Genomic DNA, 26,927 nt, shown 5'->3' with positions numbered 1-26,927 from the left:
CGTCCAAGGTAGGGGAGGGTTTGGCCGGCAGGGATGTGGGTTCGTTTCCCACGGGGGGCCAGTATGAAAATAAAATAAAATGTATGCATTCACTAACTGTAAGTCGCTCTGGATAAGAGCGTCTGCTAAATGATTAAAATTAAAAATTTAATTTAACATTTTTAATTCAAATTTATTAAAATCAGATCCAACAATAATATCAAGGGATTAGAAATCCAGGGCTTAAAAACAAAGGTGTCATTGTATGCTGATGATTCATGTTTTCTTTTAAATCCACAACTTGAATCCCTCCACCGCCTCATAGATGATCTACATTACCGTGTATTTTACCAATAAAATGGTCTGATGGTGATGTGGATATACTCTGAATATATATCCCAAAATAAATAAATGATCTCACTCCAATACATTTTAATAGAAAGTTAGCAAAAATAGATACGATCTTGCTACAATGGAAAGGTAAATACCTGTCTATTTGTGGAAAAATCACCCTGATTTTACATTTTACATTTTTAGTCATTTAGCAGACGCTCTTATCCAGAGCGACTTACAGTTAGTGCATACATTATTTTTTTTCATACCCCCTGTGGGAATCGAACCCACAACTGAGCTACATCCCTGCCGGCCATTCCCTCCCCTACCCTGGACGACGCTGGGCCAATTGCGCGCCGCCCCATGGGTCTGATGTACTCTTTAGTATTATCCCAGTTTACCTATTTGCTTATGGTCTTGCTTACGCTACACCTAGCGAACAGTTTTTTAAATTATATGAGAAAGAAATATTCCATTTTATTTGGAACGGCAAGCCAGACAAAATTAAATGGGCCTATTTATATAATTAATATGAATTCGGAGGACAGAAATGATTAAATATTAAAGCATTAGACCTATCACTAAAATCTTCAGTCATACAAAAGTTATACTTAAATCCAAACTGGTTCTCTAGCAAATTAGTAAGATTGTCTCACCCATGTTCAAGAATGGCCTTTTCCCCTTTATTCAGACTACAAACTCTCACTTTCAGTTATTTGAAAAGGAAATCAACTCCCAAATATCACTATTTCTAAAACAAGCCATAGAAAGTTGGTTGCAATTTCAATTTAATCCTCCAGAAACGACAGAACAAATAATGCAACAAATATTGTGGTTTAACTCAAATATACTACTTGATAAAAAAACATTATTTTTTAAACAAATGTTTAAAAAAGGTATAATCTTCATAAATGATATCATAGGTAGGACTAGTGGAGTTATGTCGCACATGCAGCTAACAAAAACATATGGGAATGTCTGCTCTAACCAAAATTACAACCAAATTGCAGTATTACCGCAAAAATGGAAGAGGAAAGTGGAAGGGAGAAAAGCAAGGAACTTGTCTGTCGGCCCTGCATTAAAGACCATAATTGGTTAAAGAAAATTGTGATAAATAAATAAGTATACCTGTTTCATTTAAGGACCAAAGGATTGACAGCCGTACCATATAGATTGCAAAATAGTTGGGAAGAGATTTTTGATGTACCGATTCCATGGCAAATTGTTTATGAACTGATACGCAAAACGACGCCGGATTCAAAACTTAGAATTGTTCAATTTAAATTATTATACAAAATTCTTGCTACCAATATAATGTTATTTATATGGGGGATACAATCTTCCCAGCTCTGCATATTTTGCTGCGAAGAGACAGAATCATTAGATAATTTGTTTTGGTACTGTCCATTTGTAGCTTCTTTTTGGTCACAGCTCCAGGAATGGCTGAATGATTGCAATATTTACCTGGAGCTAACCCTGCAGATAGCACTACTGGTTGATCTGAAAAGTCATAGTCAATCGATCAATAATATAATAATACTTTTAGCAAAAATGTTTATTTTCAATTCACAATCTGTAGAAACAATGAGAATAGAAAGGTTCAGAACTTTTGTGAAACATCAAAGTACAGTTGAAAAATATATGGCAAATAGAAATCCAATATGGATGGTCTTAAGAGACAGATGGGAGGGGTTGAATGGAGCTTAAGGTTGGGACTAGTAATAACTAATAACAACTAATAACAACTAAATAACTAATGTAAAATATGCTTAGGGTCTTTGTCCTGCTGGAAGGTGAACCTCCGTCCCAGTCTCAAATCTCTGGAAGACTGAAACAGGTTTCCCTCAAGAATTTTCCAGTATTTAGCGCCATACATCATTACTTAAATTCTGACCAGTTTCCCAGTCCCTGCCGATGAAAAACATCCCCACAGCATGATGCTGCCACCACCATGCTTCACTGTGGGGATGGTGTTCTCGGGGTGATGAGAGGTGTTGGGTTTGCGCCAGACATAGTTTTTTCCTTGATGGCCAAAAAGCTCAATTTTAGTCTCATCTGACCAGAGTACCTTCTCCATATGTTTGGGGAGTCTCCCACATGCCTTTTGGCGTACACCTAACGTGTTTGCTTTTTATTTTCTTTAAGCAATGGCATTTTTTCTGGCCACTCTTCCATAAAGCCCAGCTCTGTGGAGTGTATGGCTTAAAGTGGTCTTATGGACAGATACTCCAATCTCTGTTGTGGAGCTTTGCAGCTCCTTCAGGGTTAACTTTGGTCTCTTTGTTGCTTCTCTGATTAATACCCTCCTTACCTGGTCCGTGAGTTTTGGTGGGCGGCCCTCTCTTGGCAGGTTTGTTGTGGTGCCATATTCTTTCCATTTTTTAATAATAGATTTAATGGTGCTCCGTGGGATGTTCAAAGTTTCAGATATCTTTTTATAACCCAACCCTGATCTGTACTTCTACACAACTTTGTCCCTGACCTGTTTGGAGAGCTCCTTGGTCTTCATGGTGCCGCTTGCTTGGTGGTGCCCCTTGCTTAGTGGTGTTGCAGACTCTGGGGCCTTTCAGAACAGGTATATTTATACTGAGATCATGTGACAGATCATGTGACACTTAGATTTAGCACAGCACAGTGCATGCACGCACACCCACCCACACACCCACCCACACAAACACAGTTTTTCCCACTGGCTGCTGGCCAAACATAAGAACCATTAAACCATAATTTATCCCTGCCGTAGACAGAAACCCTGTGTCACATTCCTTTATGAGAGCATCACATTGACTTTTAAAGAGAGGGGGGATTCTAAGGCACACCATGCTAAATGGTTTTAATCACTATCAGGAGAGAGAGCAGAGAGCAGCCCTGCTAACACTGAGTCTGTCTATACAGGCCCAATCCCAGACAACAAGCAGCACTGTGGCCAGGAGGCAATCGGCCCAGCTGGGCACGTTTCCCCAAAATGGATTCTTAGCTACCGGCGAGATCATTGTTTCATCCATAGTATCTCAAAATGGTATCTGTGGTAGAGGGTATCTAGGCACTATCGTCATTTGGCCAGACGTGTAAGCAGGGAGGAAGGTTATCCACTACACTCATAGTGGGCAGGAAGTAAAGCACTATGCCCTGAGGCACTTTCACATGGGCTGCTGGAGGGGAGCCATTCACAGAACAGCCATTTACCAGACACACACACAGACAAACACACAGCTGCTACGTGATTACAGGGTGTGATTGGACTGGACGCCTTTCAGATCAGATGGACGACAGCTTAATGTGTGGAAAGTGGCCCAGGAGGGGGGATCTGACAACCAGACGACATCTTAATTCTACATTTGTCAAAACAAAAATCACAGGAAATTATTTTAGAGGCACTTTACTCACCCTCTCTCTCTCTCTCTCTCTCTCTCTCTCTCTCTCTCTCTCTCTGTCTTTCTCTCTCTCTCTCCTAAATGCAATGGTTAAAGTGTCACAGAGAACATAGAACAGACAAGACTGTCAAGTAAAATTTGGTGTGAGTCTGTGTTCCCTGAAAATGACACCTTCTGAACAGCACCTGTTGTGCCCTACCCATACTTAAAAATGTATGCACACATGACTGTAAGTCGCTTTGGATAAAAGCGTCTGCTAAATGGCATATTATTATTATTAATAAGGCCTGGGGTTAACTGCACGACCGGCTAGAGTACCTGTGAGACTAAGGCAGACAGTGAAAGGAAAGGGTTACCCAGACACGTGTTAAATGTGTGAGAAGACCAATTATAAAGTACTGCTTCCATCATGCAGCCTCCACTCCTCAGTGTAAACCCAGAAGCCTGCATTCCCAGTAGTTCTCCAGGAGGAGTGTTGGAAGGCCACCCCTGCAGTAGTCTATGGTAGATAAAGAAAGGTAACCTAAACACTATCTACAAGGTCACTGTGCTCTCTTTATCTTATCTGAGGGATGGAGGGGGACAGAGAGGGAATGCTTTTATCTCTCTTTCCTTCAGGCTTATACAACCTATTCCAGCCTATTGGTTGCCCTGTCCTTTTACTTAAGAATGGCATGGAGCAATGAAGCCATTTTGGGGTATTGTTACGTCTCTCCAGCAAATAATGTTCTGATTTTAGACACCCAGACAAAGAGGTCTGAAACATGCACTGTGTATGTTCAGATGTATATTATAGAGTGTGACTGATGTCGCAGCGTGCTTGGCTGACTTGGTGGATCTGTGCTCTGCTGCTGCCTGCTGTAGTGTTGCTGTTGGCTGTGGGGTATCTGTGGCAGTGTGAGTGAATGGGGTTGGATGGTGGCTGGATCAAGGGGCCTGTTAAAAGGATTAGGTTATTTTCCGCTCGGCTTAACTGAGCCCCGAGGCAGCTATGGGCCGGGCCGCTGCTCAAACGGTTACTCTGGAGTTTCTCCTAAGCCCAACCAATCAGAACCATGCTCTCTCTCTCAGGCCTTGGGAAGAGAGCAATCTACTGCTTCTTTCCTCCCACCTACCCTGGCCAGTGGTCACACGTCTCTGGTTGCCACATCTAATGAGAATCACTCATCAGGCCACTCGACCCGGCTCATGCGATAAGACTAGCTAACTGAATGATAAGGTTTCTGAAAATGGCTTTAAAAGATGCAAGCCAACCCAATGAGACAGACACTTTAGCTAGCTAAAATGAAGTGATTCATTCAACTGTGGTTTAAAGGAGACTTGTGAGATTAAGGCAGTCCAACAAAGAGGCTTCTAAACAAAGCAACAAAGCAAGCTGACCTAAGCTGTGTCGTGTCTCACTGAGGGAGGTCTAACTGTTCACAGCAGTGACACACCTGCTTAAATCTGCCATTCACCAGGCCTGGCCAGTATCTGTATATTGGTGATGGTGTCCAGTATGGTGGGGGGTTCAGGGGCTCAGACCATTTGCAGTACTCAATGACTTATTGAAGTGGCTGGAGCAGGAGCACAGCAGCCTTCAATCACTCACAGACGCACAATTTCAATCACTCAGCCCTCGTCATTAAAACCTCACCCCCACCCCCTAAAATAACAATAAAAAATACCCATATCCCCTGTACGGCATACTCACCTTTCCCTCTACCCCACGATACAAAAACAACACCACACATCACAATAACCCAAACCTCACCACTTCTACAACCGTATATCCAGACCATCTTCCCCAGCTATACAGACAGTCCCCCCAACACACCATATCTCTTGAAACATCTCCACACTTTTTATCATTTTATAGAAACCAAATTCCACCCTAAGGCGCACAGAGACAATCCCATTAAATAATAGTAAAGGGTCTGTTATCCCCCCACCTTTGAACTGTTCCTCCTTGTTAGCTAAATAGCCAACTTTGCCTGAGCAAACAGAAAATTCAACAACACACATTTAGCCATTTCCTTATTTGAATACCTGTACCCCATTATAAACATCCCGACAGTAAACTCCACCCCCAACCTCTCACACAGACATTCCAACAGAGACATTAAAGGCATTAACCTGGCGCACATAGAAAACACATGAATCACAGTTTCACTCATGACACAGAAAGGACACCCCTGTCCGACTCCCGGTTCAACGCGTGCCAACCAGCTGTTAGTGGCCAGGGCTCCATGTAAAACCCTCCACTGGAGGTCCCCTGACCTCTTTGGTACTGGGAGTTGTAGAGCCCCCTCCATCTAAAACCCATCATACTCTCCGCCCCACATACTCCCTGCCACTGATGTGCCTTCACTCCTGTTAGGCTCCTGATGTTCCTTACCTTAATACAGAGGTTGTATAGGGCTTTACCTCCCACCCCTTCAAACTCCCCCAGGCTCGGAGTGTTAAAATCTAACAAGTCCTCCAGACCCCCTTGCCAGTCCCCAGTCTGCCGTCACGTGCAGTGGCGGAAACATTGGTGGCCCCTCCCCCTTTGGCCGCTCAAACACCCCCTTTACCGGCTCAGACAGTGCCTCCTGGACTTCCCCCAGGAATCTCTCCAGCAGCCTAAGAGATGTTAGTCCTGTTTGTTGTGCTAGGACTTCTGGGGTTTTCCACCCCTCCTCTCCCAGCAGTCGCAGGTCACCAAGCCTTAGTAATCCCGCTGCCATCAGTCACCTCTTCAGGGTGGCCGACTGAACCGATCTCAAAAGGATGGCTGGGTTGTGGAAGATAGGCTCCTCCCACACCCACAGCCCAAGATCCACACCCCCTTCTCGTGTGGGCCTTAGTAGCTGCCAGGCCCTCAGCACCGCAGAGTAAAAATCAGAGAGACCTGCTGTACTCAGCCCCTCCAGCCTCATGAGGAATAGCTGCCGGTCCAACCCTAATCCGCCAGCTCTTCTCAGCAGCGCGCATGCTGGCTCCCTCCATCCGACATCAGTATGGTACAGCAGTCTCTGCGCCACCTTTAGTCGGAATGCAGCCACCCTGCTTTCCAGTTCCACCAGGCCCTGTCCTCCTTCATTTACGGACATATACAACACTGCCGCCCTCAGCCAGTGATGGCCCGACCAGAAAAAATCCACCAGCTTGCGTTGCAGGTCTGCGAGCAGACCGGCGGGGGGGTTGAGGACAGCCAGTTTATGCCACAAGAAAGATGCCACCAGGTTGTTGATTATCAGCACCCTCCCTCTATATGACACTTGGGACAGGAGCCACCTCCACCTGGCCAGTCTTGACACCACTGCCTGTGACAGCCCCTCCCAGTTCTTCCTGACCCACCTCTCAGAGCCCAGGTACACCCCCAAAATGTTAAGCACTTCACAACCCCACTGCAAACCCCCTGGAAGCAGAGGGACCCTATCCCCCCATGCCCCACATAACAGACCTTTGCTCTTGCCCCAGTTTACCTTAGCTGACGAAGCTCCCTCGTACACCTTCAGACTATTCTCTAGTGCCTGCATATCCTGACCATCCCTGACCATCACAGAAACGTCATCTGCATACGCTGACACTGCTATGCCTGTCCAGCACACTCCCTGCAGTCTCCTGTGTAGCAGGCCCACAAAAGGCTCAATGGCTAGTGTGTATAACTGCCCTGATAGAGGGCATCCTTGTCTAATGCACCGCTTTACCCAGACTGGCCTACTGAGCCCCCCTCCCACCTTAACCATACTTGATGCCCCAGCATACAACATCTTCACATAGGCCAAAAACCTTTCCCCAAACACAGACATCACATTAAACAGATACTCATGGTCCACTCTATCAAAAGCCTTCTCTTGATCTAAAGAGACCAGACCAAAGTTCACATTACAACCTCTTGACAAGTCCAACGTGTCCCTGATTAAGAACAAGTTGTCCGTGATTGAGCGTCTTGGTACACAATATGTCTGGTCCTTGTGTACTATAGAGTCCAGATGGGACTTCAGTCTGTTAGCGAGGACCTTGGCAAATATCTTGTAGTCCGCACAGAGCAATGCCACAGGCCTCCAGTTCTTAAGTTCCCTTTTTTGGGCAGGAGAGTCAGAGCTGCCCGCCGGCAGCTCAACGGCAACTCTCCAACCCCGACACACTCACGCAACACGCAAAAGAAGTCCAGTCCAATTATTCCCCAGAATTTTTTATAAAACTCCACTGGGAGTGCACAGCCGGGGGACATCTGGGTTACAGCCTCTGCCAGTTCATGGGACAACAGGGGAATGTCCATTTCATCCCTTTGTACCAGAGAGAGCTTAGGGAGTTTGGCAAACAAAACCTGAGCACACATAGGATCACACAGTTCTGCCCTATACAACTCTGTATAAAACTCCACAGTCCGCTCCCACATCTCCCCCACCACAGAGGTCACCCGCCCATCCGAAAGCCGAAGACAATGCATACCCTTGGCTTCACCGCTCTGTCTTTCCAAACCAAAGAAGAAGGAACTGGGAGCATCCATCCCCTTGAGCATGGAGAACCTAGCTCTTACAAGTGCTCCCTTTACTTTAACCTGGAAAAAACTGCCCAGGTCCCTACGTAGTTCAGCTAAATTAGCCTGGAGGCCTACATTGCCTTGCCCCACCAGCTCTACCTCCATCTCACTAATACTACGTTCGAGTTCCCCCAATACTCTCCTAGCCTCTGAGGATGAGAGAGCTGTATACTGTTGGCAGAAAAGCAGATTTTGGACTTTTCCCACATCCCACCATTGACTCAGAGACTCATACTCCTCTCTTCGCTGCCCCCACCTTTCCCAAAAAGTCTGGAAACCTGAGCAAAAAGTGGCATCTTGTAAGAGCTTTACATTAAACTTCCAATAGGATGCCTGCCGAGGCCCTGGTGAAATAGATAGCCGAGCCCTACCGGGAGAATAGTAGCGCCCAACAGCTTATTGCTCTGATTCCTAGACATGTACAATCGATCAAGCCGGGCTGCACTTACCCTAGCCCCAAAGACCTTCACCCATGTATACTGTCTTGTGTTGGGATGTCTAGTTCTCCAAACATCCACTAGGTCAAACTGATTAATAATGTCCCTTAACACCCCCACTGAACCAGAATGAGGCTCCTCCCCATTTCAGTCTTTCGTAAAATCCATCGTACAGTGCCAGTCCCCGCCGAGCACCAGCGTCTCCTCAGGCGATATCTGTGAGAGTTCCAGTCTAAGACACCCAAATAGAAGCCCCCTCTCTCTCCCTGTGTTAGGCGCATACATATTTATAAAGACAAAACCCCTGTTGTTAATTTCTGCTTTTACTACAAGCAGTCTACCCCTACACACCTCTTTTGAGGAGCAAATTTTTACAGACAGACCCGGTACAAAAAGGACTGCCACCCCTGCACTAACATTTGTCCCATGGCTCAGCACACTTGCCCCTTTCCACCAGAGCCCCCAATCAACTTCATTCACCACATCGCTATGCGTCTTCTGCAGAAACAACACCTATACTTTTTTTTGTTTTACATATTCACCCAACACACTCCTCTTACCCGCATCTCTGGCACCATTAATATTAAGCGAGCCTACCCAAAGAGTCTCCATAAGAAGTGGGAGAAAAGCCAGCAGAGAAAGAGACCAATAGCAAAGCTCAAAAAGCCCCAGTGCCAGAAAGAAAACTTTAATCTAAACAGTGTCTGAAGGTAGACTTTTACGCACGGTTGTGACCCACTTCCTCAACCTAAACCGTTTCCTGGGTGAGAGGACACCATGCCCCTCATTTTTCATAGCATGTTGTACTGATCTTACAAACTTTCCCGGATCGCAAAAAAAAAGCCTCAAGATTAACTTTTTTCCCCTTAGTCTCATTCAGGAACCTTCACAGTTCCCTCACCTGGTACTTTGACCCCTCTGACTGACTGGCTGTCAGCTCTGGACCCATTGAGGAGGAGTCTGAAAATAAATCCTCCTCATCGTCTTCCTCCTCAGACTCACCTTCCTCCTCCTCATCTCCATCTCCCATCCTGACCACCTGCTCTTCCTCTCTAATCGGGAACTCCCCCCCAGCACCAGGCAAAGGTTCCTTGGTGCCTTTCACCACACCAGCCTCTGCCCTCCCACCTCCTTTCTTCTTCCTCTTTTTCCTCTGCCGCTTGACACCCTCCTCCACCCCCCCCACAGTCGCTTACCCTTCCCCACTATACTCTCCTCATCCACTAGCTTAACCTGACTAAGCCCAGCCTCATCTACACCACCATCCATGACATGACTAGACCCCGTCTCAGCTACACCACCATCCATAACACGACTAGATCCAGCCTCATCTACACCACCATTCATAACATGACTAGACCCAGCCTCATCTACACCACCATCTATAGCATGACTAGACCCAGCCTCAGCTATACCACCATCCATAGCATGACTAGACCCAGCCTTAGCTACACTACCATCTGTAGCATGACTAGGCCAAGCCTCATCTAACCCACCATCTGTAGCATGACTTGGCCCAGCCTTAGCTACACTACCATCTGTCGCATGACTAGGCCCAGCCTCTGCTGCCTGCGTCTCATGGCCCCCTGCACGTTGACCTCAATTTCCCCCACTGGTGCTTGAACCCTCACCTTGTCTACGGCCTTTATGTGGGCACGCAAAGCTCTTATGCCCCAAATCCCCACACTCAAAGCACCGTAGACTATCTATGCTGGCAAAACCTGCGTAGAGCCCCTCCCCATGCCTCACTTTAAAATGCACATTTAACTGTTGCTCATTGTTATTCAGAAACATGAACACTTGCTTCCGGAACGAAACAACATGCTTGACGGCATCTGACTGAAAACCACTAGAAAACTTACCAAAACGACTCAACTCCTTCCTGATTTGATTATCCGTAATAAACGGAGGCAAATTTGCAACTACCACTCTAGTCGAAGGGGTAGAAAGAGTAGAAATTGGCACCAACACACCCCTTACAAATATACCACTAGAAATGAGCCTACCCACCAAATTGGCTCTTTTCATAAACACAACCACAGCTTTGTTCATTCTGCGGAATGTATAAATTCAGCTCCTACCTGTTCACCGACCGCGAGCAGAACCTCCTCCACCAGAAAATAAAAACTGTGGGTACTACTAAAACAAACAGTGCATTAACCCTCCACCATAGAAAATAGAAATTGAAAGGAAAAACCAAGGAAAGAGCCCTCCACACCAAACACTCAAACTCCAAAAAACTCCCAGCATGCACTGAGAGAGAGAGAGAGAGAGAGAGAGAGAGAGAGAGAGAGAGAGAGAGAGAGAGAGAGAGAGAGAGAGAGAGAGAGAGAGAGAGAGAGAGAGAGAGAGAGAGAGAGAGAGAGAGAGAGAGAGAGAGAGAGAGAGAGAGAGAGAGAGAGAGAGAGAGAGAGAGAGAGAGAGAGAGAGAGAGAGAGAGAGAGAGAGATGTCAGGTGTGAGGATGGAAGGCGGGCGCATGCCAACATCACTCCTAACATCTGTTGATTCATCTCAAGGCTCTGGGCCGTCTGGGAAATAAACACTCCGTCTCAGATAGACAGATAGAAAGATGGTAAACAACATAGCCAGGCCTTGGAATAGACGGGCACTTTTTATGTGTTAAACATTGAAGTTAGGAGTCAGGGGCGAGACTTTCTATTGAGTTGTGTAAGAGAGGGAGTGAAAGAGAGAACATATTTTATACACCAGGCTCTCCCTCTTCAAATCACATAATAACTGTCTCCAACCCTGCCGGAGAAAATAAGTGTCCAGACGTTAGGTGAAGGTTGTTCAGGGCCGGGAAATAAAGGGCAGAGGACATTCAGACATCACTGTGCCGGTGGGTGATTGTCACAGTGGAGTGCTTTGGATGTGAGAAGAACTGCTGCAGCTAGCTGCTTCTCCTCAGAACCAAATATACAGTATACTGGAACTACCTCGTACCAACCAAGGTGCACCCATAAGGGATCAGACTGTCTCAATGGATTGTGAAGTTTGCTCCTTCATTTGTGCACTCTGGTTGGTAGTTGTACCTCTTCTTCTGCCTCTCCTCTCACCATTGATAGGATAGACAGTAAGAGGGATTAAGGCCAAGCCCAGAGACAGATCTGGTGGGTGGATGAGAAACTACAAGAGTGTGGACAGCAGCCCTGTCATCACGGGTACCCCTAGCACCTCTCAGGCTCTTCTCACCCTCTCCAATCTCTAATCCACAGTATTGACAGCACTGTAATGTAGGACAGGAGGAGAGAAAGCACTGAGAGAGGACAAACATTTCGATGATGGAGCACAAAATAATTACCTGCTCAGGCAAGAGCCTTGTTCCAGCCTGGCTTAAAATCCTTCCAACAATACCTGCCAGTCCTGCCAAGCTGCAGTACAAAGCATCTACCTGGAACAACTCCTTATTGGATGCGAATTCAAAACCCAGCCTTGCATGTCACCAATACAAATGAGCCGGCGGTGGAAGAGGACATAAGCTTCTGACTTAAGTCTCCTGTTCCCTTTTCTCCCCATGAATATATTCATATAATCCCATTGTGGGGAGGTGGAGAGCATTACTCAGCTACTGGCTGGGCGCCTCTATGGGGAATTACTGAACTCATCTGCTTTCATTTTTCCTCAGGTCACTCCAAACACACAGCGCTCAACACTATTGACAGAGACACACACTTGCTTCTCATTTCATGGTCATAAATTGATTCCGTCCTGGATAATCGCCTTGAGAGCACCAGCCAAACGATGTGTGTAGTGTAGTGTGTTTTTTTAGTTACAATGTGTATGTGTGCATGTGTGTGTTCTGAAGTTCTGTGCAGAAGCAGCAGCAGTAGCTGCAGCAGCAGTGGAGCTGGTTAGAAGAAGCTGAACCAACCAGGGAGTAGTCTTGTGTTCCCTAGTCATCAGGACTGAGTGGTGATTGCCTCAAACAGACAAGGGGGCAGGGGTAGGCCTAGGCTGGGGCAGAGCTAGTACTACTCCAGGTAAACATGGAAACAAGGTCCCTGGTTAAAGTGAAAGCACTTGGCCTTGACTATGCAAGCCAATTGTACCATACGTAAAAATGAATGCACGCATGACTGTAAGTCGCTTTGGATAAAAGCGTCTGCTAAATGGCATATTATTATAATATTAATTGTTTTTATTCCAGTGGGTAAACAAGAAGAGGTCATCTCTTCTGTAGAGGCAGAAGAAAAAAGTGTCCGTGAAAGCTTTTGGTGAGGCAAAGCCATTGTTTTTATTCCACTAGGGAGACAGGAGGGAATCGCTTCCATATGTACAGTATATACAGTACACACACACACACACACACACACATACGAGTGTCTCTGGGAAGGCTCTCTAGTGGGAGCTAAAGAGGGAGAGAATCACTTCAATATGTACAGTAGAGAGGCAGCTTAAAGAGAAGAGGACAGGGGAAACAGGGTCTGTGTTCAATGGAAAACATTTGGTGATACGAAATGCAAAGGCATTGTTTTCATTTCACAGGGGAAAATGCTGTGAATCTCTCTTCAGTATGTACAGTAGAGGCAGAGGCAGCTCAAAGACATTAAGTCTGGGGAAGTTTAAACCATGTCCTGCTTTGGAGAGAATTCAGTTCTACCTGAAATATGTTTCCACAGCGTCATGAAAGAGTGTTATTTTCCCCAACATATTGCAAGATCCTGTTAAGCATTGAAACAAAATAAATGCGAAAAACCAACTAACAACAACAACAAAAAGACTGGCATTCGTCCCAGAAACAAAGGGGGAGATTTGAGGCAAATCCTCCTGTGTGTTTCAGAGGTGGGAGGAATGCAGCAGTGTCCCATCTGATCCAGGATGGAACCACGGCAGAAGACAGCCACACGCTGGGGTTAGTATGAGGGAGGTGAGAGGGGCTGAGGAGGAGGTGCTTAAGGAATTTAGAAGCCCCCCTTTTACTTTTGGACCAGTGGTTTTTTAATTAAATCACCAAAAGCCTAGAGAGAGACTTGCTGGTATCAGCCAGGGGCAAATAAACGACTACTGTACTACCACTGGGCCAATTGTGCGCCGCCCCATGGGTCTCCCGGTCACGGCCGGCTACGACAGAGCCTGGATTCGAACCAGGATCTCTAGTGGCACAGCTAGCACTGCGATGCAGTGCCTTAGACCACTGCGCCACTCGGGAGACGTATGTATGTATGTATGTATGTATGTATGTATGTATGTATGTATGTATGTATGTATGTATGTATGTATGTATGTATGTATGTATGTATGTATGTATGTATGTATGTATGTATGTATGTATGTATGTATGTATGTATGTATGTATGTATGTATGTATGTATGTATGTATGTATGTATGTATAATCCAGTTGAGGTGTGGGGCAGAGCAGGATATCACATGACCTGTTCTCGTTGCGCTGTGTGTAGCGTGGCTGGGGGTCAGAGTCTCCATCGTTGACATCATAGCTGGCCTCAGGGTCCTGGGAACAGAGATGGAAACAGGTGTTAGACACGTGAATCTGGGGATATGGCTGAATTGCACCCTTTCATGATATGGGTGGTAAAGGCCGAAGGTAGCCTAGCCTAGAGCATTAGGACAGTAACCAAAAGGCCGCTGGTTCAAATTCCTGAGCCGACTAGGTGAAAAATCTGCCGATGTGCCCTTGAGCAAGGCACTTAGACCTAATTGCTCATGTAAGTCGCTCTGGATCAGAGTGTCTGCTAAATTACAAGGATGTAAGGATATGGTGAGAGTGACCACTCTCAGAATGCATCTCAACAGCCTTATTGAGAGTCTCTTTTCCTGCACTTTAAAGCAATTCCTGGGAAAGTAATTTATAATAATATAATAATATGCTATTTAGCAGACGCTTTTATCCAAAGCGACTTACAGTCATGTGCGCATACATTTTTATGTATGCCCTGAGGCTGAGGTAGGCATCCTTCTTCACATTGCCTTCACCTAGCTGTGTGGCTCAGAGAATGCAGATTAAATGACTCTTCTTCTTCTATCTCATCTGTACTCTGTGAAAACACAGGCAAGGTGAAAGCAATGTGGAGCTGGGGAGAAGGCTACTTCTTCTTCCGTCCATCCACACAGAGCAGGTTGTGGTTGTGGTACTCACGTAGTTGGTGGCCAGGTCTGGGTGGTCTTTCTCTATGCCGTCATCCAGGATGGTGACCACAACTCCTCTCCCAGTGTAACCCTGGGACCACGCTCCCTTGGCATTCAGGTCTGCTTGGCTAGGGTTGGACTGGTGGGAACACAGAAGAACAAGCTTTAATGAAGCCATTATTATAGTATTATATTATCAAATAGTTTCACATGGTTTAGCCCTGATGAAGGCCAGTATGGTGCCGAAACACATAGGGCATCAGTTATTTTTTTGGGGACTATCTTGCTTTATTTCTGTTATATATACAGTCACGACAATAGCACAAAGCACATCTCTCTGTAAACTTCTCCAAAAATGGGAGAATGCTTAAGGACATTTGTATGACTCACATTTGACACACGCAAGCCACATTACGCAGACAAGTAGAGCAACCGTAAAAAAATGTGAGCATCAGCAAAAATACACATGAAAAGAGACCAGGGTGGCTCAGATGAAAGATGAATAGCCCTGCTAATGTAACACTGGGGGGCTGTGCTGGATGTTTGGCTGTGCTCATATCCTGCTGAAACCCCCTACCCTCCACACACAAACACGCGCACACACACATAGACAGGCAAAGACACACACACACACACACAGCGACACACACACACACACTTTGACACACAGTGTGTCACTGGGAAGCCTCTTTAGCGGGGCTAACCCGCAGAGCGTGGGGGGCTAACTATAATTTCCCTGTCAGAGGAAGCAGGCCTGCAGCTGGAAATATGAATGAGTGAGAACCTGGTGAGAGCATTCGCCTTGCTCACAGGGGGAATTATAAAGCAGAGCTCCACTCTAACCAGCAGGGAGCGAGGGAGGAGAGGGGGAGAGAGAGGGGAAGAGAGAGGGAGAAGAGCAGAGAAAAGGGGGGAGAGGGAGAGAGAAAAAGGTGAAGGAAGTGACAAAGAAAGAGTGAAAGAGGTAGAATGAGAAAACGTGATTCCCCCCAGAGCTCCAGGCAACCTCCACCTCCACTTCCACCACCCCCCTGCTGATCTCTCCCCACAGGGCAGGCAGGCCTCCTGCTGGGCCAAGGCAAAGCAGCATCAGGGCCTTTAGTGAGGGAGCTTAATATCCCTGGCCCCAGGGCAGCCACTGTGCTGCTTACACAGACACGATTCCTATACACACGTGGCAGAATTACCATGGGACTACACAGAAGAAGGCAGTTAGCTCCTCTTTTTCTAATCCTATAGGGATACAGTATAATGTAGCCCTATTTATACAGCCTACGAGGAAGCAAATCGCCCCAATTTCGATCGTCTCATCGCTGCAACTCCCCAACGGGCTCGGGAGGCAAAGGTCGAGTCATGTGTCCTCCGAAACATGACCCGCCAAACTGCGCTTCTTAACACCTGCCCGCTTAACCCAGAAGCCAGCCGCACCAATGTGTCGGAGGAAACACCGTTCAACTGCGACCGAGGTCAGCCTGCAGGTGCCCGGCCCGCCACAAGGAGTCGCTAGAGCGCAATGAGCCAAGTAAAGCCCCCCCGGTCAAACCCTCCCCTAACCCGAACGACGCTGGGCCAATTGTGTGCCGCCCTATGGGACTCACAATCACAGCCGGTTGTGATACAGCCTGGGATCGAACCCAGGTCCGTAGTGACACCTCTAGCACTGTGATGCAGTGCCTTAGACCGCTGCGCCACTCGGGAGGCCCCGGAAGCTATTTTCAATCGTTAATTTAACAGTCTATGGCAAAACCGTGCAAACCCTGTATTCTCAGACAGGGAAAATAAATGGTTTGGATACACTATCCAAAAGGCTTGTATGCAATATCACCCTATAACATCAGCATTCATCCCCATGCAAACCATGCAAACCTCATTACAGACAAGCCACCAGTGTCTGGCTTCAGAGGGACTGTGGAACAGCCTCAGACACACAGCAGAACATGCTTAGAGCCTTCAGCCGATTAGAGCAGTAATGCTGAATGACAGAGTGGGTTTCACAGCCTTCCATTCACAGGTGATTTGTGTCTGGCCCAGTCAATGCTGCTATTATTCCATTCCCACTATCATATGGCTTAGTGCAGAGAGAGAGGAGGAGGATTAGGAGAAATCAAAGCATCCCGGAGCCTATGAGAGGAGGAGAGAAGGAGGGATGGTCACTGTCTCATTCTGAAAGCAACAGTCCTACAGGTGTCATCATGGCTTTCTGTTTCATTAGCTCTGATCTGGAGCCTTTCAAACAGAGGACACACTGAGGAGCATCTTGATGAATGACACCTGGTTGATAACAGATAGAGAACAACCGATTATCAGCCGAGACTATATATTGGGCCGATATTGGCATTTTCTAGTCCCTCTATATAGCAAAGCTGCTGCTATGCCAGCCGCCACTCACCGCCGGAGCAACGAGCCCTGCACAATGCCGAGGAATGTCTAGCTGGGAAAATCAGCTGCAGCAGCAAGCAGCAAGCTAGCTCATTCTCCAACAGAAAGGTGCAGTATTGAGAAATAGATGAATTGACACAGTGACCAAAATCTAACTCCTGTTGCAAATATTAGTTTAGTTAATTCACTAATAATAAGGCTTGTGTTGACGTGCCCGGATATGCATGCAATAAGCAAGCTAGTTAAGCAGATTGTTTTGAATTTCGTCCTGGCAGCTGAGTTGTTTAGAGATGAGTCCTGACAGCTGTAAAAAACACTTTTTCCCGATCACAGAAAATGACTAAAATGACTAGTTTCATAAGCATCCGTGATCACAAATCATGACGTTACATTGGACCCATTTGCATTGAATAGATGTTATTTTATATTCTCAAACTAACAACAGTGCCTATTTGATGTCCTTCCATACAGACGTGACATGCTGGAGTGATGCTTCTATGCAAATGTTGTTGCTCAGTAGGCTAATATAAGTCCTAAATGGAAGGCAAACAGATTGTTTGTTATCTGTAGCACCATATACTCCACTGATCAGTCAAAATAAGCTCAATAACTCAATTCATGAACACACTCCAACTGAATATCCATTCACCTGTATTGTGAGTAGGCCTATGGCATCTTAATTTACCCAGTTTATCAAGAGATTTACCATTCAAATAAAAGTATTACCATTATGTTGTTATGTAGTTAGATTGGTAAAAATAAAGTCAAATGTATTGTCAGATTTTTTAATTGCTACATGAATCCATACATGGCTGTCTGGGAAATTTTGTCATCAAAATGTTAAATTTTATGATATTAAATATCGGCCTAAAATATCGTCCATCGGCCTCCTTGACCCCCCAAAAATCGGTATCAGCCCTAAAAAATCCATATCGGTCGTTCTCTAATAACAGTCTCAGAGTCCTGTTTATCAGCTCTCAGCTTCGGCAAACTGTCCTTCCAGCACTGCCTGCAGACAATGTATTATTTCCATGTATTCATTGCCATCATGTATTCATTACACATGGAAAATAAACTTGGGCCTTGACAGCTGAAGTAAACAAAGTGAAGAACGCTTTAGAACATTTTGACGACATTCAGCTAAATAACAGACAACCAGATGATGAGTTCTCTCATCAGGCATCACATCCAGCTGTTTCAGCTAAATGTCAACAAGAGGCTTACTGACTGGGGGAAATAAAACCTATTCCTCACTGAAATACTCTGATTACTACATCCTGCCTTTTCTGTATGGCAGCAGGTCTCTTTGCTTTAAAGGTATGAATGTGGTAAACAGCAGTGAAGTGCACTTTTAAAACGGCTGTCTAGGCAGAATCCCTATATCAACAGGTATCTATGTTGCGGTCTTATACATTTTAAATACTGTCATGTCAAAGGGGTGTTAAAGAGGTTCTAATTAAAATTGTACAATGTGTTCAACATAAGGGAAAACTCCTGGCTTTAGTACAGTAGAGGCTACAGCGTTCTGGGGGATCTGACTACTACCTTGCTCACCAGGTACCACTGCTGGGGGAATTTGGGGTCGGATGGTTCGGTGTAGAAATCCCTCTTCTTCCTCCGCCTAGACACCTGCTGCTCCGCCCACCGCACCTAAAGAGGAACACACACGCACACACACACACACACACACACCGATCAAAGAAATCAAAGACTCCAGCCACCCTAGTCATAGACTGTTCTCTCTGCTACCGCACGGAGAGCGGTACCGGAGCACCAAGTCTAGGTCCAAAAGGCTTCTTAACAGCTTCTACCCCCAAGCCATAAGACTCCTGAACAGCTAATCATGGCTACCCGGACTATTTGCATTTTATTTTATTTTATTTGAGAGACAACTATCCACAGTCTGCCTCCCACGCTGGCTTTCAAGTGGTCACCAATGCTCAAATGGTTAGGTCCTACAGCTGCAGTAAGACTTTACAAACTGCCCAGATGGGTTACATCAGCAACATCTACAGGGAGAATAAGGAGACCAATCTGATTCATCTGACTCCTGAGATGTTATGGGTATGTGTGTGTGTGTGTGTGTTTCGTCTCTCTGCTGTAGGCTAATATGCCAGAACCTTCTGCTAGATACGCAGTCCAGTCGGTAGTGTCTGTCTAGTGTCTAGCCCAATAATGTAGCAACGGTCATCGAAATTGTTAGAAAAACAATTCCAATAAATGCAACAGTTGGACAATGGATTTCAGGGATTTTGGTAGGAATTCATGGTATTCAATTTGTCAAATAAAAAAATAAAATCTTAGAATGCACATAGATTTTTTTTCATTGCATCAGGTATTTGTAAATAGCAAGATACCCCCGGATTAAAAATTAACACGCTTACCTCTAGATTACACCTATCTATACATACTTTACATTGTTTGTGAGTGCTCAGTATATGTGGGAACTCCTTCAAGACTGTTGGAAAAGCATTCCAGGTGAAGCTGGTTGAGAGAATGCCAAGAGTGTGCAAATCTGTCATCAAGGCAAAGGGTGTCTATTTGAAGAATCTCAAATCTCAAATATATTTTGATTTGTTTAACACTTTTTTATTTACTACATGATTCCATATGTGTTATTTCATAGTTTTGATGTCCTCACTATTATTCTACAATGTAGAAAATAGTAAAAATAAAGAAAAACCCTGGAATGAGTAGGTGTGTCCAAACTTTTGACTGGTACTATATATGGGGCAATTTAGCAATTAGAACTTGTTATTTGTAATGGTCATGATAAATTAGGCATTGTTGCGCAATGTTGGCATATAGATAAATGCACATTGTTGTCACCTTAGCTTGCTACATAACTTCTGAGTGATAGGAAGCACAAGCACCACCACCACCACTAATCAGCCTACACCATTGCACACACACCCGTCGTTACTATGACTAGCGTAGCCTTGTCAGCAAATGACCGCTGTCTGAACACACACACAAATCTGATTTGGTGACTTGTAACTTGCTGTTTGGACAGTCAGTAGTCTCAAATCAGTTTTGAACTACTGACTGTCCAAACAGCAAGTTACAAGTGACCAAATCAGATTTGTGTGTGTTCAGACAGCAGTCATTTTCTGACAAGGCTACGCTAGTTGTCATAGTAACAACGGGAGTGTGTGCAATGGTGTAGGGTGATTGGTGGTGGTGCTTGTGTTTCCTATCACTCAGAAGTAGCAAGCTAAGGTGACAACAATGCCTACCATGGACATTTCCCAGTTGCATTGAATGTTCAAAATCATAGGGTAAGAACACTTTTAAAGCCTCAAAATATAACATGATCCAACTTTCAAAACGAGTCCTTTTTGGATAGCCACAGTAGTCAACTAGCTAGCCAGGTAGCTGTTTTTGGCTAGCCACAGCAGTCAACTAGTTAGCTAGGTAGCTGTTTAGCTTTCTAGCACATTCACTAATTTGTTTGTAAACAATTAGTTACCACATGTTCTTGTCAAACTGCCGACAGCGTAGCTAGCAAGCAACAAGATATGCAGAATAACAGTCTAAAAACCACTTGAGGGCAAATAAATACGATTTGATCGTTCAGACACAAATCACATGGTCAGGAATCAGATTTGTATCTGACTTCAAACCACCTACGAAGGTGGTTTGAAATGTGCCTTGAAATATCTGATTCCATGTGTTTTTTGTCTGTTCAGACTGCAGGAAAAAGAACAGATTCAAATCAGATATGCAAATAAATAGGATTTGAGTAACTTCAAGCTGCCAATGTGAACAAGGCTTTATAGATTCAACGGAAAGACAATGTATCCCATTCAGCCATTACCAGAGTGTGTTTGACAGGTCATTACAAACATTTCCGCGGTCATAACGTTAACGGGGGAAAAATGACAGGCACAAGCAAGAGTATGAAAGAGTCGCAGGTGTAAAGTGAAAGCAATCAATCCAGTGAGATTTAAGTGAAAAGTGGATTTCGCACCCCTCAAACACAGGAAATAGATTGCTGAAAAAGACAGATCCTCAGTTGGGCCTGGATTCTAATGATCGGCTGCTAGACACACTGTGTCTCCTCTCTGATCCTCATATCTGGCTTATGGAGAGAGGAGATACATAAGCCACAAGGCCACTGCCACAGCCTCCAGACACAATGCACTGTATTTGTGTTTGTGTGTGTGTAATAGCTACTGACAAACTCCACAGGGAGAGAGGAGATTGGAGAGAGTGGGCCTGAAAATATCCCCTCCTAAGTATGCAATAAGTAACAGTGAGGTTTGTTAAGACCGAATAAAAAAGCTGCCCAGAAACAAATAGATTCCTTCTGTCCCTCACGGAGAGAAAGAGAGTGAGAGTATAAGCGAGGAGAGAGAGGGAGAGAAGAGATGACAAAAAGTATCTGGTTTAATGGCGGGGGTTATGCGATTCTGTCAATGTCATCTTTGCAGTGTGTGATTATTCAATGCGAATGGAGCTAAGCGGTGTGTCAGCCAGGCAGGGCTGAAGACACAAGACAATGGGAGGAATGGGAGAGACAGGTCCAGGATTAAACTGAGAGGATCTAGCTGAAGCTTTACATGCACTAATTTACCTAAGCCTTACATTATAGTCACCAACATATAGAGCGTCATCCCTTCTCTGTATTATGGCACTTTCAGCAAAAACATTTAGTTCATTAATATTTAGATGAAACCATTTTTTATACATCCATCTTGGGGAAAACACACAAATCCAACACACACTGAATGTGTTTTATTCAGAACAGTTGTGCACGCACCCACACACATTTGACCTTGTCTAAAGTGTATTGGCAGCTCTACTGCTGTGGTCGCTGTCTGCCAGAGTGCCCATGGCCTGGCTGTTAGAGTGAGGTTGCCCTGGACAAGCTGTTCCCCAGCCTGAACCCTGCTCACCTGCAGCCTGGGGGGAACTAGAGTATGTGTGTGACCAGGTTGAAGTTGCCCTTTGAAACTGGTCTAAAGAGTGCACCTGAATGAGCATAGGCATATATCCAGGAAAACACTCTTTACCTCAAATTACAGAAGTAGTATATACAGTGGGGAAAAAAAGTATTTAGTCAGCCACCAATTGTGCATGTTCTCCCACTTAAAAAGATGAGAGAGGCCTGTAATTTTCATCATAGGTACACGTCAACTATGACAGACAAAATGAGGAAAAAAAATCCAGAAAATCACTTTGTAGGATTTTTTATGAATTTATTTGCTAATTATGGTGGAAAATAAGTATTCGGTCAATAACAAAAGTTTCTCAATACTTTGTTATATACCCTTTGTTGGCAATGACACAGGTCAAACGTTTTCTGTAAGTCTTCACAAGGCTTTCACACACTGTTGCTGGTATTTTGGCCCATTCCTCCATGCAGATCTCCTCTAGAGCAGTGATGTTTTGGGGCTGTCGCTGGGCAACACGGACTTTCAACTCACTCCAAAGATTTTCTATGGGGTTGAGATCTGGAGACTGCCTAGGCCACTCCAGGACCTTGAAATGCTTCTTACGAAGCCACTCCTTCGTTGCCCGGGCGGTGTGTTTGGGATCATTGTCATGCTGAAAGACCCAGCCACGTTTCATCTTCAATGCCCTTGCTGATGGAAGGAGGTTTTCACTCAAAATCTCACGATACATGGCCCCATTCATTCTTTCCTTTACACGGATCAGTCGTCCTGGTCCCTTTGCAGAAAAACAGCCCCAAAGCATGATGTTTCCACCCCCATGCTTCACAGTAGGTATGGTGTTCTTTGGATGCAACTCAGCATTCTTTGTCCTCCAAACACGACGAGTTGAGTTTTTACCAAAAAGTTCTATTTTGGTTTCATCTGACCATATGACATTCTCCCAATCCTCTTCTGGATCATCCAAATGCACTCTAGCAAACTTCAGACGGGCCTGGACATGTACTGGCTTAAGCAGGGGGACACGTCTCGCACTGCAGGATTTGAGTCCCTGGCGGCGTAGTGTGTTACTGATGGTAGGCTTTGTTACTTTGGTCCCAGCTCTCTGCAGGTCATTCACTAGGTCCCCCCGTCTGGTTCTGGGATTTCTGCTCACCGTTCTTGTGACCATTTTGACCCCACGGGGTGAGATCTTGCGTGGAGCCCCAGATCGAGGGAGATTATCAGTGGTCTTGTATGTCTTCCATTTCCTAATAATTGCTCCCACAGTTGATTTCTTCAAACCAAGCTGCTTACCTATTGCAGATTCAGTCTTCCCAGCCTGGTGCAGGTCTACAATTTTGTTTCTGGTGTCCTTTGACAGCTCTTTGGTCTTGGCCATAGTGGAGTTTGGAGTGTGACTGTTTGAGGTTGTGGACAGGTGTCTTTTATACTGATAACAAGTTCAAACAGGTGCCATTAATACAGGTAACGAGTGGAGGACAGAGGAGCCTCTTAAAGAAGAAGTTACAGGTGTCACGCTCTGGCTCCGGGACTTTGTATGTTGAGCCAGGGTGTGTTCGTTTTGTTGTGTTTTGGTTGGTTGTCTTTGGGTGTGTTGTCTTGGTTGTTCGTGTGACTCCCAATCAGTGGTAACGAGTGTCAGCTGTCGGCTCGTTATCTCTGATTGGGAGCCATATTTAAACTGTGTGTTTTCACCTTGGGGTTGTGGGTTTTTGTTCCGTGTTCAGTCATTGTCGCTGTGGACTTCACTATCGTCATTTGATTTGTTGTTTTCGTGGTTGCTTTAAGATAATAAAGTCAACATGTTCGCTCAACACGCTGCGCCTTGGTCCGCTTCCTTAGACGATCGTGACAGAAAAACCCACCACAAAAGGACCAAGCAGCGTATACAGGAACACCCGCAGGAGAGAACGCTGGTGGATGTCCTCCTCGGCTGGGGACATATTACGCAGGAGGAGGCCGTCCGGTACCGGAGGGCGATGAAGGGGGAGAACCTGGCAGGAGAGGAGCAACGGCGTCCAGCAGGGCCATCGTCGGAAGGACGAGAGGCACCCCCAACAATTTTTAGGGGGGCACACGGCATGGGGCGACTGGGCAGCAGGAGGCTGCCACAGGGAGATGTGGAGAGAAGGCTATCGGATTACGGGAGCCATTGGCGAGTAGAGGGAGGGAAGTTGTTGTGGCACGGCGTGAGAGACTGATGTGTGTTACCAGTCCGGTCCGGCCCGTTCCTGATCCCCAGTTAAGGCCAGTGGTGTGTGTTCCCGGTACGGACCGGCCTGTTCCTACTCCACGCACCAAGCCCACGGTGTGCGTCGCCAGTCCAGCCCGGCCTGTTCCTGCTCCACGCACTAAACCTACGGTGTGCGTCGCCAGCCCAGCCCGGCCGGTTCCTGCTCCACGCACTAAACCTACGGTGTGCGTCGCCAGCCCAGCCCGGCCTGTTCCTGCTCCACGCACCAAGCCTACGGTGTGCGTCGACAGCCCTGCCCGGCCTGTTCCTGCTCCACGCACTAAACCTACGGTGTGCGTCGCCAGCCCAGCCCGGCCTGTTCCTGCTCCACGCACTAAACCTACGGTGTGCATCGACAGCCCTGCCCGGCCTGTTCCTGCTCTACGCACCAAGTCTACGGTGTGCGTCGACAGCCCTGCCCGGCCTGTTCCTGCTCTACGCACCAAGTCTACGGTGTGCGTCGACAGCCCTGCCCGGCCTGTTCCTGCTCTACGCACAAGTCTACGGTGTGCGTCGACAGCCCTGCCCGGCCTGTTCCTGCTCTACGCACCAAGTCTACGGTGTGCGTCGACAGCCCTGCCCGGCCTGTTCCTGCTCTACGCACCAAGTCTACGGTGTGCGTCGACAGCCCTGCCCGGCCTGTTCCTGCTCTACGCACCAAGTCTACGGTGTGCGTCGACAGCCCTGCCCGGCCTGTTCCTGCTCTACGCACCAAGTCTACGGTGTGCGTCGACAGCCCTGCCCGGCCTGTTCCTGCTCTACGCACCAAGTCTACGGTGTGCGTCGACAGCCCTGCCCGGCCTGTTCCTGCTCTACGCACCAAGTCTACGGTGTGCGTCGACAGCCCTGCCCGGCCTGTTCCTGCTCTACGCACCAAGTCTACGGTGTGCGTCGACAGCCCTGCCCGGCCTGTTCCTGCTCTACGCACCAAGTCTACGGTGTGCGTCGACAGCCCTGCCCGGCCTGTTCCTGCTACTCGCACCAAGCCAGGGGTACGAGTCGTCGGCCTGGTCCAGCCCGTTCCTGCTACTCGCACCAAGCCAAGGGTGCGAGTCGTCAGCCTGGTTCAGCTCGTCCCTGCTACTCGCACCAAGCCAAGGGTGCGAGCCGTCAGCCTGATCCAGCCCATTCCTGCTACTCGCACCAAGCCAGGGATGCGAGTCTTCAGCCTGGTGAGGCCTGTTCCGGCTCCACGCACCAGGCAAAGGGTGCGTATCGTCTGCCAGGTCCGGTCCATTCCTACCTCACGCGCCAAGCCAGGGGTGCGCGTCGGAGGTCCTGATCCAGCAAGCGGGGTCAGATCGGACCGGGGGCACTACGGGGGGAGTGAAGTGGGGTGGTGGTCAAGCCCGGAGCCGGAGCCGCCTCCGAGGAGCAACACCCACCCAGCCCTCCCCTATTTTGGGGTGTAGGCGCGGTCGGAGTCCGCGCCTTTAGGGGGGGGTACTGTCACGCTCTGGCTCCGGGACTTTGTATGTTGAGCCAGGGTGTGTTCGTTTTGTTGTGTTTTGGTTGGTTGTCTTTGGGTGTGTTGTCTTGGTTGTTCGTGTGACTCCCAATCAGTGGTAACGAGTGTCAGCTGTCGGCTCGTTATCTCTGATTGGGAGCCATATTTAAACTGTGTGTTTTCACCTTGGGGTTGTGGGTTTTTGTTCCGTGTTCAGTCATTGTCGCTGTGGACTTCACTATCGTCATTTGATTTGTTGTTTTCGTGGTTGCTTTAAGTTAATAAAGTCAACATGTTCGCTCAACACGCTGCGCCTTGGTCCGCTTCCTTAGACGATCGTGACAACAGGTCTGTGAGAGCCAGAAATCTTGCTTGTTTGTAGCTGACGAAATACTTATTTTCCACCATAATTTGCAAATAAATTCATTAAAAATCCTACAATGTGATTTTCTGGATTTATTTTCCTCAATTTGTCTGTCATAGTTGACGTGTACCTATGATGAAAATTACAGGCCTCTCTCATCTTTTTAAGTGGGAGAACTTGCACAATTGGTGGCTGACTAAATCCTTTTTTCCCCACTGTATATATTAAGACTGATTTCTACCCAAATATCACATTTACATTTTAGCAGACACTCTTATCCAGAGTGACTTACAGTTAGTGAGTGCATACATCATTTTTTTTTTTTTCATACTGGCCCCCTGTGGGAAACAAACCCACAACCCTGGCATTGCAAACGCCATGCTCTACCAACTGAGCTACATCCCTGCCGGCCATTCCCTCCCCTACCCTGGACGACGCTGGGCCAATTGTGCGCCGCCCCATGGGTCTCCCGGTCGCGGCCGGCTACGACAGAGCCTGGATTCGAACCAGGATCTCTAGTGGCACAGCTAGCACTGCGATGCAGTGCCTTAGACCACTGCGCCACTCGGGAGATAACAGCACCCTAAGTTAGACGGATTCCAGCCTCCATCTCCCTCTCACATTTCTTCCTATCTCATCTGATCTCCCCATCTTATTATTTTCTCACAGATCTTATTTCTCCAGTTATCTTTAATGCCTACTGTATCTTATTCCTTTTTGAATGTCATCTTCACTGAGCTTCCAGCTAGACTCACACCCACAGCTTTCTATAGCTTCTCATAGCCTAGTGGCTCACTGTCCACTTAGGTTGACATAGCTAAGCGTGGGTGAAAAAGGGCAGAAAAGCCTCTGAAGAAAGGGATAGATACCTACACTATTGACA

The 26,927-nt window shown here is 46.6% G+C and overlaps 1 protein-coding gene across 2 annotated transcripts in view; it reads right to left on the bottom strand.

The window, feature by feature from the left end:
• Nucleotides 1-26,927, bottom strand: part of furinb (furin (paired basic amino acid cleaving enzyme) b) — a 202,987-nt gene that overhangs the window by 65,752 nt on the left and 110,308 nt on the right. The window contains exons 4-6 of one of the 2 annotated variants that reach the window (XM_041838004.2): nt 18,648-18,752; nt 14,734-14,862; nt 14,012-14,088 (exon numbers count right to left, since the gene is read on the bottom strand). In XM_041838004.2, the coding sequence (XP_041693938.1) occupies nt 14,012-14,088; nt 14,734-14,862; nt 18,648-18,752 (311 nt within the window). The remainder of the gene's footprint in view (nt 1-14,011; nt 14,089-14,733; nt 14,863-18,647; nt 18,753-26,927) is intronic. The other variant, XM_041838005.2, reaches the window with a different exon arrangement.

This window comes from Coregonus clupeaformis, chromosome 19 (assembly GCF_020615455.1).
Source record: "Coregonus clupeaformis isolate EN_2021a chromosome 19, ASM2061545v1, whole genome shotgun sequence".
Lineage (NCBI taxonomy): Eukaryota > Metazoa > Chordata > Actinopteri > Salmoniformes > Salmonidae > Coregonus > Coregonus clupeaformis.
The sequence above is the reverse complement of the archived record's forward strand: the minus strand, read 5'-3'. Positions and strand labels throughout refer to the sequence as shown.